A 14,522-nucleotide genomic window follows, 5' to 3' on the forward strand; every position below is an offset into this window, starting at 1 on the left:
TTAAAATCGATTTTTTTTTATAACTTTTTTGATCAATATGCATATAAACAATTAAATAACGTTTTGTGGCAACGTAAAGTAATCTAAAAGTAATTTTGCCGCATTCCGCGCATTTATATGAATTTCTTAAGGTGATACGGACATTACAGCAATGTGAAGATGAAAAGCTGAATTTTTGATATGTTATTAATCGCTAATAAATACGTATAAAATAATCGTGTTTAATTACATAAAATGAGATATTATTTGATTTGAATTTAAGAAGCAGAAATAAGGAATGTTTTAAGAAAAATTTTTTATGTGAAAAAAAGTGAATCTTCTACAAAAATGAGCTGAAAATCAATGTAACATCTTCGAACATAATTATTGCCAATCTGGCGTTGTGGTTTTTTGATCCGATTATTTTTATATTTTCGAAAAAGTAATGCTGTCGAAATACGAATAACGATATTGATTTTCGCAGGAATAACTATGTAAAACTTATTTTTTTCAAATTTTTTACCTTCATAATCACTCCTAATCGATTTTAACTCCTTGAAAGGGCCTTTGGGGCACGGGTTAATATTAAAATTAAGAGCGGATTTCACGTTTAAAAATCATTTTTCAGTATTTCGAGCCAATTTAAGGGATGAGGGAAAAAAATGTTATCCTACCAATGTTAAAGGCCACCCTAATATAAATACAAGTACTCCTTGTCAGCTATGTGAAACAAAGCATTTACCGTCGTCATTAGAACACAACAAAATTCCAAAAAACATGCTGTCACTCGATTATCTACGAAAAATGTAGATTCCTCTACCAAATTTTTCACCGCTTCGGAAAAGATTCTCATGCAGTAACTTCTGCACGTACAATCAATTATTTTTGGTATCTTCGGATGCTTGACAGGTATAAAATACCCAGCAACGATTTTCCAAATCGATTTAGGACAATCCTATAAATCAAGACAGATGTACACATCTCGTGCAGCCAATATTATGATTTACCAGTTATTAAATAGTATGTGTATGTGTATACATTATATATGTATATAGTGTATAACTTGGCAGATCAATCGCAAATTTCAAAATCGAAACTCCACGAGAGGAAATTACGAGTTGTCAAGAAACTGCAGACGATAAAAATGCTCACGCGGATCGATCAGTGAGTGCCGAGATACTGATCGGTGCACAAATATGATATACCCTTCTACTGAGCTGTAACGAATGACGAATGGAGATTCGTCGGCGTATTAATGCATCGGTATAACATCCGCCATGAGACAACGTACTCTCACTTTCGCGTCGACCCGGGTGCAGTTGGGGATCTCGAAAAGCAAAGTAGTAGGGAATCTTTTAATTTGCCGCACCATAAAGCACCCGCGAATCGAGGATACTGCACCATAAGTATATATATATATATATATGTAAGTGTCAGTAGCGATATTCGCGTGCTAGTTCAGGGTGCAAGGATACGGTGTGACAGTTGGTGCCGATCGGTGCATTGTACGGAGTTAGTAGATCCCTCGGGGATCTAGATCAGGGGTCGGGGGAGGTTACGGTGACACCATGTCCTATCGTGGCAATAATAAGGCGAACGAGCGATAGATATCTGCACGGTGCTCTCGCCTACACCGTCGGATCCTCCTCTCCGTCTCCTTTCGTTGCTGCAGGACGCGGCTCCTAATACGACATTATAGATCCATCGTTAGACGTAATCGTATCCTTGGGGGACGATTCGATCCTCGCGCACATGCCCGACTCTCCCTCTTTTTTCTCTCATCCCGCAGGACGCCCTGTCTCGCTTTTACACGCACTGCAATCGTTTGTCGATACGCCTGTGTATAATATGTACGCGAATCGCAGGACCGAGGCGGCCTATACTCGATGTCTCAAATGATCGAAGGGATTACCCTTCGCACGAATAAATTCTATCGTCCGTGGGGTCACATGTTTCGGTGAAAATCAATCAATCTCCGTTTCCTCTCCGATATTCACGGATTATCGTACAAGACCATTTAATTGCCTGAGAGAAATCTTTAATTCCGGTTACCGCTCAGTCCTTGACTATTCTCATTTTTTACTACAATCCAAAAATATAGTTCGAGGTACAAAATGAAAATTAGTTTTGTATCTGTTACCAGAAAGTCTAGTATTCGTTACTATTCTTTCTCATTACGATCACTGTTAGTATATTTTTTTGCAACTGTTGCGAAAATTCAAAGCTTGTGTAGCAATAAATTGACGTTAGAGCCTTATTTAACTAAAAAAGTTGAGTAAATCGAACAAATTGATTTTGCGTTGCAATTACCAAAAAAGGATCGACAATATGGCAAAATGGTTACGTGTACTTCGTTTTTCGTAATTCCGATAATACTCAAACAGTTTTTTTAACGATACCTGTTTTACGAAATTTGTCTAGTTACTGTAACAAATGAAATTTTTCCCAGTGTACGCGTACATCTTTTTCCATACGCGTATGTATAATATGCGTATAATACTGACGTCAGGTGCAATACGCACCTGCGATCGAGAATCAAAGTAGTGGTCACGAGTTGCGTCGACGAGATTTGTGACTTCAGTTGGCGGCAGTTGTAATTCGTTTCTTGAAATCCTAGACCTTGGCAGGAGTGGCAAATATCCGGATATAGCTGATCGGACGCCAAATGCTCGGGTCGTGCTGCGCAAGTATATAGCCAAACCGTTTTCACGCGTGATTAAACAAACGGCGATCTCTTCACGGTGCGTTTAGGATGCCCTTCCAAGCCAGAAAATATTAGAGCGTTACTTCTACACTTCGGAACTACTTAGTTCTGTAATTTACGGCCTTAACTTCCTCATGCATGTCCACGTTGTTGCATAACTTAATCTCTGCGTTCGTTTTTTTCTTTAATTCAAGTTCCGCTGTCACTGATGAGAACTTCCTACGACGATAAACAATACATAGGTGAAAAAAGGGTCTTCTCATATAGTTGAAAATCAATTTTAAATATCCGATGTGATTCATGGGGATTTTTCAGAGATCGGTGCTCCACGCACTTAGAAAAGTTTCATTTGTTATAGTAACTAGAAAAATTCAGTAACACAGGTATCGTTAAAAAAACTGTTGGAATTACGAAAAACGAGGTACACGTAACCATTTTGCGCTATTGTCGATCCTTTTTTGGTAATTGCAACGCAAAATCAGTTTGTGAGGTTTACTCTACTTTTTTAGTTAAATAAGGCTTTAACGTCAATTTATTGTTGTACATGCATTAAATTTCCGCAACAGTAACAGGAAAATATACTAACAGTGATCATAATGAGAAAGCATAAGAACAGATACTAGACTTTCTGGTAACAGCTAGAAAACAAATTTTCATTTTCTACCTGGAACTATATTTTTCGATTGTGGTAAAAAATGAAAATAGTTAAGGACTGAGCGGTAACCGGAACTAAAAATTTCTCTCAGTGATATAAGATCGATGTGTGCGAATTCATTTGATGTAATACGTTAAAGTGTAGGTATAACGTCCCACACTCCAGAACCGTGGACGCAATAATAAACTCTATGTAAATTTTAATTGGCCAATTATTACGATATATAGGCGTGCGTACCAGCGGAACCGTGAAAATTTGGGGTGACCAACTCACCGGCTGACAAACGCAACTTTTGTGACAAATATCTTCTATCCCTTGTAGACCCCTGCAGACCTTCTCCTGCGCACAGGGGTGGTGGGCACTCGGGCGAGGAGGGCTCGGATCGGTCACGGCTCTTGGTCGGCTTGGCGACTCCTGCAGGCACTCTGGTTCCCGATTCCCCCCCATTCCCCACGACACGTTGCACCGCGTCGCGTTGCGTTTGCCCGCGTCACGCTAATTGCCGCTGCGAATCAATGCGCAACACTTTGCAGGACGTTACCTTACACCGGCATATGTATACGTGATAGCACAGCTCAGACACTGCGCCCCTTGCACACGTGTGCAGTACACCTACCCTTATACGAATGTACCTATAAATATGCGGAGAGAACGGTCACGCGTGTGTGTGTAATGTGCTTAGGCAGGCAAACGTGATGCAAGCCTTGGAAATATCCCGAGCGTGCCCAGCACGCTCCATTTGCTGAGGAACCTTTCCATCGAGCTTGCGGATTCTGCGATCCATCCGTGTCGATTAAGCACCGGCTCCATTTCGCAAGGGATCAGCGTACGGGGTTGATGTACCTATACTTATGGATGTGCTTTCGAAAGCACGGAGGAAACAACCGGCTCGACATAATGATAAGCATTTGCTTTAGTGTATATATGTGTGTGTGTGTGTGTGTCACACCGACATACCTGTACAGGATATAACGTAAAGTTTCGGGAAGTCTGCGGTTTGTATTACGTCTGTTGTTTATACCCGCTGACGATGTCTCGCTTTGTCGCCCGTGGTTCGCACCTGCTAAATTGCTAATTACTCGAACTTTATAACAACTCCCGCAATATCTGGCTTATTCCTACTCCCTTATCAAAGGCACTTTACGCATTTAGAATGAAAAGCGACTCGGTTGGGATAATAGGGATGATTTCTTCAGTGTTTCAGAGTTCTCTTCGAAATAGTCCTCTGTGGTTAATATTCACCTGTATAACCGAAACGCATTGACAAAAGTCGAATTCGAATGAAATCATATCACGATTCATGCGTGCATGCATGGTGGGCAAAGTTAGAGCTAGAGAAAAAATACTAGGGTTGTTTCGTTTAAACTTCAGGGACGATTAGATCGTTTTAATCTTGGCTGTTGAAATGCAGTAGTAAGCTTGTGGAGTTTCGAGTGTAATCACGGATATTCATGTAAATTAGGAGTAGAAAAGAGAAACTCGGAAAAAAAGAAGAATGCATGTAAGGCAATTATAGTTACAGATACTTTCGTTGTTGGAACCTTATCATAGTGCTAACAACATTGCTATACCTGCTTCCGCTACTCGAACAAGACTTGAATATGGTTTTGTACATTTCCAAACCAACGAAGTAATCGAGTATAATGAATTTCTACATGTGTTCTTATTCTTAAATCAACCTACTGACAAAAAAACAGAGTTTCTCTATGCGGTTAACTTGAAGAAAGGCCGACTGTTTAAAGTCCTGCAGTCCAATTTTATGCGTTATCACATTTTTCACGATCTTATAACCTAGGAATAAGGAGTCTTACTTATCACCTCGAGCCACAAGCCGCTATTACTGTACGGTACGGTATGGCAATTACCTAAAAGGTCGAGTAAACACTACCACATCGAGCTGCAGAGTTAAGGGTCTCCACCGCTATATCCTCGCTTATGCAGTATCTCTTAGCGTCCTGTAGCTCGCCCCTCCCTTCCACCTAGGGCGACGCCCACTTTGCGAATACATGTACATACGCGTCGTCTTATGAAATAATCATCCTCGCGCGTGTGTATTTATATGTAATAATCCAGGAAGGCGTAAACGTGTGTACGTAGGTGATCACTCGTGTGTACCACATCTCGCCGAGATACGTAGGAGACACCGCAGCGGCGGCTAAATCAAAGACAAACCACTTTACCTGGCGACACAACTCCACCGCATTATATAAAGGACGCGCACATAGGCGCTATGTGGTATTATCCACCCCCGACGAGCGTCGGAGTCAAGTGTTCTCGCGTGCTCAAAATCGGCGGGGGTGAAAGTCCTGTTCCGTTGGCGTTCATTCGTCGCCTGCTAAATTTGTGGGCGGTTCTTCGGAGTTCCCGCCCATAAAATAGGCGTGCCCAGCGCTACATGCTCGACGGCCACTTTCCGGACCTAATAATACGTTATATAGATCCCATTTAACCACACCACACTAGGCCACAGCCACGCCACCAAGAGAGGCTTTGACTGGGCGGCAATCCACGGTGTGCTGCTCGACGCGAAACCGAGCTCTACTTATTCTTACCAACGGCGCGGACTGACGCGTTGCTCTTATATTAAACTAGACTCAAGTATCGATGATCCGGCGAGGTCGGTTAAGTGCCTGACAATGCGGTCGTTTTCCTCATCATTCACGGAATCAAGATCCCCGTGTGGTAAACGGTGCTCGATCGATCGATCGATCGATTGATCAATTTACTTGTTGCAACAATCCGGCTCTGCGGTGTGTCCAGTGATGTATTCTGTGAACAGTGTGAACGTATCGAGCGGGCGCGTGCTCCGCTGAAAATTTAATACACCGTAACTTTAGTGCCCCCTGGTTTACGTCGTGATCTTGGTGCAGTAATCGCGGGTTGATATGCGAAGGCACCGCTAGAGGGACCGGCAACAAAGTTCTGGACAAAAGTTCGACCGATGCTTCGTGAGCAGGATAACGAGATAACTAGCCCTGCAGTGGTTTGTGGATCATCTCCGGACCCCGAGACGCCGGAGGCTACTTCCGAGAGGTCGGACTCAGTCGGAGCGGAAAGTGCGGAGCACTCTGTAACCTTCGGCGCTTCCCCTACCGCGGATCTGATGCAGACGGAGAAACGCGTCCACAGGCCGCATCCCTCCGGGTCGACATTTCTGATAACCGCACCCTGTACCTCACTCCACAGGGATAAGGGGTCTCCAGAGCTGAGAAATCCGCATCCCGTTGTCCTCCAAGTCCACGCCAACAACCAATTTCTCTACGGCACGTCGGCCGTCGGTCGAAACGGGCTCGTCGACGCCGCGACGGAGCGCAGCCGACGCGAGGTCCGGGAACTCGACGCCAATTCCGAGGACGCGTCGGAGATGGAGATTCGCCAAGAGGCGGATGACACCGACGTCGTGGAACGCGTAGAGCGCGTCGAGATGGACGAGGACTACGCGGAGGACGCTGAGGAGCCCGAAGACGACGACGAGGAAGTCGAGGTCGACGTTTGCCACTCTCCTGATCGCAGCAGTCCGAGCCCCGTCGATCTTACCCACTCTTCGAGGGACCCGGAATTCCACCCGGCGAACATCGGCTGCAGCCCATTTGCAAACAGAGGCACCCCTGACTCCTCCATTCATCTCCATGCACTGTCGTGCCTGCACCAGGGCACCGCTGGCAACCACAACTCCCGATACCTCACCTACACTGGCGCTTCTTCGACCACGACGACGCCAACGCCTTCCGCCACCACGACCCCGACTAGCACCACAACGAACACTGTACAGCAGCACAAAAGAGGCCTCGCTTTTTCGGTCGAAAATATTCTAGATCCGAACAAATTCACCGGAGGTAGACTTCTACAGCACCTCGGTCACCGAACCCATCGAAGAGGCAGCAGCATCCATGAAGGTATACCTTGAACCGCCAACGTATAAAAGTTTTATTTATAAGGACATGGGGTCCGTGCGAAATGCTCGATCCCTCCGCGACGTGAAGCTGGGTTTATAATGCACAACTTCTGCTCCCTCGGATTTATACCGTGCGATTCTAGTAGTGCAAATAACGTTGTCGAACACTCGCTAACTCCATGCGGTTGTATAGTTAATACTATGACATCGATAACATTACTCCTCCAATACAAATACAGACTACATAACGAAACGTATTATGACATCAGTGTGACGCTGTATCAATATTATTAGTCACGTAATATCTGATGTTTAACTCCTGAAATGTCACTTAGTTAAATATCTCGTCGAAATAATAACATCCTACCCGGAAAATTTACTAAACCTAACATTTTGAGACAACTGTAATCTTACGTATTAAGATCAACAGAAACAGAATACTACTAAAAATCGTCAAATCGACTGTGCAGAATTGTCAAATGAAGTAAGTCAGTGGGCAAATAACCTACTTACATACTTCAAATTTCTGTAATACGTTCGTTTCTCTCAGCATGTGTACACTTATGAAACGTATGAGAACAGGTAATTTAGTCTTTCTACGTAACATACCAATTATTGAATAAATATTTTATTGTTTTCGTGCGTGGTTCTCTTAGATTTTTTCACTGCGGTAAAGGGTCCCGACACAAAATGCGTTCGTTGATTTGCTTTTGGTATTAACTGATACTCACAACTAGGCAATCTATCTATATAAATCTAGTTTTAAAAATAACCTCTTAATTTTTCACAAATCTCTATAATTTTCCCGGTCGCTGCACTTTTTTATGCAATAAGTCATTCGTTACCTGCAAAAATTTTTGGTGAATACTGGATTTTCGAATTAACGGTCGGCAGCCGCGGTCCAAGGAATGGCTACCGCGGTCTGGTTTTAATTACCTAACCAATTTGTTCGCGTATCATGAGGGCGGCTCCCTCGCTGCAGAATGATCGTTACATCCAGTTACGACCACCGAGCGATATGTTTGGAATAAGGGGTTGATTCCGTCGTCAACCATGGTTCATTCGTTTCATAGGTACGGTATACGCACAATGTAGACCACCTGTTAAGCGGACCCTTCATTGCTTGAGGATACGACGAATCTGGGTGAAGGATGTGGATTCAGATCAGAAAACAACGAGAATCACCACAAGCCATGGATTGAACAGAACTAACCTGCGTGGTATACGTAAATGGTTATCGGTGTACATTTTCAGTACATATGATGCACTGAGCTTTACTGCAACAGTTGACGTGAAAATGTGTTGACCTGGCTTTGGTGTGAACTGGAAGATATTGAATTACCTATTACAAACTGTTGAGATAACTTTGATATCGCTATCCGCATTGATCAGGATCAGAATGTCGTCTATTCCACCAAACCTGAAAAATCTATGTACCTGGCATGAAGGTCTGAAGTAAGGATAAACACATCCTTCCAGTAACGACATCGGAGTACACTGAAAATCTTACAAAATGATTTTAAAAATGAGGGTTGAGTTAAAACGTGTGACGAATTTACGAAGGTGTGTGCTATGGAAATGTTCACGTTCTCGGGGTGGTCACCTGTCCATAGACATGGCCCTGAAATCACGGTGATATCAGACCCCACGTACGCCTGATGTTATATAAAGTATAGACGTCAGCACCGCTTCGGGGTGGAATCACGGCGTGTCAAGGACAAATAAATTCGGAAGGATGAAGGATTGGAAAATAAACAGTAGTCGACCACCACCCGATGCGGGATGACCTGTCAGCGCCTGACGAATCGTTTCGCTAATCTGTGTTAACCACGCGTTCGTCCCCGGGAGAGAGCGGCATTACCGCAGTAGCGAATCGTCCCACAAGGCAACATCTCTGTCCCTGCGCACCCGAAGGAGCTATCCGGACTTTCTCATTGTCTCTTCCCACTATCCTCTCAGGCTATTCGCATCTTCTTGTATATCGATTTGCGTCATAAGATGCATTCTGCCGTTCGAAATTCACCGTCGAATCGATTAGAGGCGTTCTGCACACCTTGTGCCGAGTGCTAGGTGTAAGGGGTGCGCAGGGTATTGGCCTCTCGAGCTGAACTATGACGCTTCAATCCTGCAAGCTCATCCATCTTGCCACGCGCAGGATCACCCCGTATAGTATACCGCATACTACGTATTAAAAGTAAATCAAGTCCAGAGAAGCAAAAGCAATCCTGCCAACGCTGGAATAATATTGTTAGTTGTTATGATAATCGCATCGTATCGCGTCAAGCCGCGCAGAAAATTGGCTCCTCTGCATCACAATGACTCTCTCACCCTCGGCGTCGCTTTTCTCTCTCTCCACCCCTCGGGCTCCGGGACATCGGCATCCCAGGCTTCCCCCATTCTGCGTCGACGAACGATGGGATCTTTATGGATTTCAAATTCTAAACCAGTTAATTAATTATACGCTCTTTACACCGTCGACGCTGCTACTGGCGTGCTGATATACCCACATACACCCTCGCCGAGCTACATCAATTTACCAACCTATACCTACTTCCCTCATAACGCCAATTCTTGTCAACGGTTCAACCGTATCTACGGAAAGCTTGGAATATTAATCGACAACGCTATTCAAGAAATTCTGTAACCAGTTTTCCACACACTCGTTAAACACCGCAGTGAATCAGATTTAAGACGCGTGTTCAACACTAATTGTAAACTGAAACTCGTGTTCGGTGTCAGCCGTGTCGCATAAAGAACCTCAACTCAACGAAATAATGGCGCTAATTACGATTGCTGAAACAGAAGTAACGACATTCTTTTAAATGTTAACTGAAGTGTAGCACATAGGTAGTTTTGTAAGGCATCGTTTTAACAATACATACGATGATTTTTCGCGGTGATTGGCCGTCGGGGTAATCTGGTAGTATTTTCCTTCAATGCACCGTAATGATATTACAATGGTGGAAAATGCTACATTTCGTGAATTGATTTCAATTTTTCCTGTGATGGATGTGAAGTTTTATTCCGTATTGGTAGTTTCCAAAAATTGTTTGAAAACTGCATCAATCCGAAATTAGAATCTCTAGAAAAACTTTAACGCCACAATGCGACATTGCTATTTCACTGATGAGACGAATTGAAAATACAAGTAGCCCCGAACTGTTCCGTCAATTTTGACAACAACAATAACTATCATCTGCACAAAAACATGAGCAGAAGCTCGAGTTACGACAAGTTTATATGTGGTTATAATTAATCTCCAGGGCAATATAATAATTTGTGGTTTTTGTCAATGCACCTACAGTGTGGTTACCAATTTTACTTAACCAAACCAACGATGTATACAATACTGAACGCTTAGTGGAAAACCAACGCTGTGTGCAGTGATCATTATGGCTAATATGCACTATTAATTGCAATTGATCGTTTAAACGGGAGGACGCTTGAAACTTTCCAACGGTTCACGGTGACCCCATCAAGTGTTCACAATTCATTCTTAATTGGATACGGGAAAAACATCTCTACCTATACCGGCAGAATATAAAAATAGCTGCTGAATAGAACATTTTTCAAGCATTAGCTGACATGCTCCTGTTTTTCTGTCTTCTCGCTCCTCGATTCGTGTCCATTTGTCCATGCGCACATCCGAATAAGAACTTTCATAACGTTATCACCCCTGACGTTAAATTTATTCTTTCCAAGCTCTGCTCGAGAGGTTCGTTTTTCATGCCCGATTACCGAATAGTGCGGTAAAATAACGTTGGCACATGGGCATAATTCAAATGACATATTTTACTCACTAGAGCTTTTTTCAGCGCATGCGCACTTTCGAATAACTTTGTTTTACGCACATTTCATTGCGCGTAAGTTTCCAAACTCCAATTTTACTCACTGTCAATGGGACCTGCGATGCTTCTCGAATCAAACTTTTCTCCACAGGCGTAGGAAAAAATACCATGTGCTACACGTGCGGATGAACCATATCGGACTTGTGTGATTATAACAAACTTCACAGTCATTGAAAATTGACCACCTACCGCATTTGTAATACAATATAACAGTTCTAAACAGTAGCGGATTTAATTGTTATAAAATCTTCTAATGATTACCGACGTATTTCACGTAAAATCGATTATCACTAAACGACATAACTAATACTCAAGATTAATAATAATAATAAAATTTTATTCACTGTTTTTTTATCCAGAGTTTGAAACGAGTACCTAATCTCGAATAATTGATGTTTCATTACTATAAACTACCGTCCTTTTTAAACCAAGTGTTGTAGATGTTAATCATTTTCGTCGCACCTATTCATCGATGCTCGTGATTCTTTCATAAAATTTCACATGGATTATATTCAAATCCCTACTCTATAATTTGGGGTAAGAAAGCATACACAGTGATATTTACAAACAACTGAGCAGTGAAACCTGCTCTATTTGGATGGAAGTTTCGTATCGTACAGACCAATTCTTTTTCATCGTGCCAATTAATCTGTAAGACACTCTGAATTTTTTCGGATCCAATTTATACAAGCGTACTCACAAGAAATCCGTAGTTAATCGATCGCGATCTTTTCTATCAAAATTAAACTTGAAACGCCAATCGTAGTCAATCTTCGCGCAATTTTAAAATGCGCATAACGGTGAATGGATCAACCCAGACTAATACTCTCGTACACCGGATCGTGCATAGGATATAAAAAAAAGTGATTGCCCTGGATCGAAGTACCTAATCTTTTACCGCGACAAAAAGATATCTAATAAACTGAATTTGATTTAATTTAGACAAGAATTAAAACTAGGTGGTCGTAAGAAGATTTAGGTATAATTTGGGTTAGTCTAGAGGCGCGGAACAACGGTAATGACTCTGGCCGCTCTTACATTTCCATAAAATTATCAACCCTCCATGTATCACTTACATTTATAAATCTCTTAAGTTTCCCTCGACTGAGGTGAATCTTCCGGCGGGCCACTTTGCGGGGGACTCCACCCACAGCTCCGGTACATAGGCTAGCATAGAGAGACCATTATGACTATTACGGAGCCGTAGCCTGGGCCCAAGCAAGAATGATTGCGCGATAACGAGATACAAATCCCATTACTTGGTGAAGCCCTTCCTCCTCCTCCTCCTCGTCGCCGATCCCCCGTCACTGTCGCGGAGCGGCGGACCTCGTCGACCATGCCAATTCGGATAAAGACCCTCCTTCCTTTCCCCCAGGTTGCCGAGCGCGTGGAGAGGCGGCCAGGGAATATCCGTCCCAGGGACATCTGCGCACTGATTGAATCTCCAATCTCGTATCTCTCATTGACCCGCCACCACCGCCGGCGACACGGCGAACGATTCGTACGTACGACTTTCTTCCCCCGCGTATGTTTGAACGCGGCATTTGAATAACTATCCGGTTCTCGAGCCTGCGGCTCCCGGGTATTTGCACTCGGCTACGCGATCTCGCCGAGGTCTCTATTCAGTCGGACAAAACGGTCGTTCACGCGGCGTTAGAATATCCGCGATTCTTCGCTTCTCCCGCAGCATGCAAGGTCCCAGGAGCATCTATTTCGCTCTTAACCCTGTTTACAAAATCGAATTGCCGTTTACAATTTCCAGATGGAGACTCGAGGGGTGAATTTGCCTGCGGTAGCGGTCAGGAGGACGAGGGAACGGCGGAGAACGAGGAGCTCGAAGACGACGAGGACGAGGACGTCGAGATGCAGGAGGCATCCGGCGGCGAGTCGAGTAACCCCGGGTGCAAGAAGAAGTCATCATCCTCGTCGCAGAACCAGGGCGGCTCCGGGGGCGGCAAGCCGCGGAGGGCTAGAACAGCCTTCACCTACGAGCAGCTGGTCGCTCTGGAGAACAAGTTCAAGACCACGAGGTACCTCTCGGTCTGTGAACGGCTGAACCTCGCCTTGTCCCTCTCGCTGACCGAGACGCAGGTCAAAATATGGTTCCAGAACCGGCGCACAAAGTGGAAGAAGCAAAACCCGGGTCTCGACGTCAACAGTCCCACTGTACCCACGACACCGCCGCATCCTCATCCTCACAGCTCACCGTACGCTCCGACTTTTTTATTCGCGACCCACTCTCACCCCCACCATCCCCCGCCCCCGGGCTACTACCACCATCCAACGCCGTATCCACCCACGGGACCAACCTTCTTCGGTCACCATCTTCCATCCCCGACGCCGACTACCTTGTCGCATTCACATTCCCACACGCACCCTCACGCGTAGCAACTGCGAGAAGGCGCGAGCCTCCCTCTGAACAAACCCCCTACGAATGTAACATAATACGACGTGTCAGAGATTCGTTATGAATATATAAATATTATACATATATAAATATTATAGAATTAGCAGCATGACCGTGGATAATTAGTTCTGTAAGGTGGGACAGTGATATATAGAAGAAAACGTGTACATGAACAAAGCGTGTCAAAATTTATTAGGATATAGGTTATTATTATTATTATAGGCTATTTTGAGGGATACGCGGTAAGCCTATATTCGTTAAGAATCGACCGTCTGTAAAATAAACGCCAATCACGCTTGTATATATTACATACTTACACGCATACATACGTATGATATGTTTATGTACGTACGAATGAAAATTTGTCAGGAAACCCCTTCACGCCGTGTATATTGTAGGTAGACATTATTATCTATCATGTATAAATTCAAATGGCGGTATTGATCACCATGAATTATTTTATTCAAAGTATGTAATTGATATTGACCGAGGATCAACAGACTTGTGAATTTTACATCTAGTAGTATTATTATATGAATATTATTATTATTATTATTATTATTATTGTTAGAAGGGGATTTCGACGAGTGCAATAGTAAAAATTTTTCTCATGAAACTTACAGTTTTAAATAATTTTCTTCAAACTCACGATACTTGTACATTTACAGCAGGTAGTCGAGTCATGATTAATAATCCTTGAACTGACGAAGAAATCTAATTGCCATACGAGGCATTGGTTCAGGACAATGTTCTTGTGATAACTCAAACAAGAAACTGGCATTCAAATTCCTGAATTTATAATCTTATCCGTTGTCTTGGTCGAAACAATGTTTGCTATTTTCATTAATTTATTTATTTTTTTTTTGTATACCGGAACGGAACAAATATAAAGATTACAGGTACACAAAATCGTTAACTGAGAACTGAACTAACAGTTTATTCTGAAAATTTGTCGAATTTAATGCAGTAGTAATCATTTACCATTAAAAATTATTTCCAATGCCAAGAGTCGAAACATTTTACTTCGAAGTTTG

The 14,522-nt window shown here is 43.2% G+C and overlaps 1 protein-coding gene across 1 annotated transcript; it reads left to right on the forward strand.

The window, feature by feature from the left end:
• Positions 1-5,833: 5,833 nt before the first annotated feature.
• On the forward strand, positions 5,834-14,056 carry LOC124305862 (homeobox protein DLX-2). The gene is made up of 2 exons (XM_046765798.1): positions 5,834-7,234; positions 12,844-14,056. The coding sequence occupies exons 1-2, from the start codon at positions 6,280-6,282 to the stop codon at positions 13,467-13,469; spliced, it is 1,581 nt and encodes a 526-aa protein (XP_046621754.1). The 5' UTR covers positions 5,834-6,279; the 3' UTR covers positions 13,470-14,056.
• Positions 14,057-14,522: the final 466 nt, after the last annotated feature.

This window comes from Neodiprion virginianus, chromosome 1 (assembly GCF_021901495.1).
Source record: "Neodiprion virginianus isolate iyNeoVirg1 chromosome 1, iyNeoVirg1.1, whole genome shotgun sequence".
NCBI classification, from domain to species: Eukaryota; Metazoa; Arthropoda; class Insecta; order Hymenoptera; family Diprionidae; genus Neodiprion; species Neodiprion virginianus.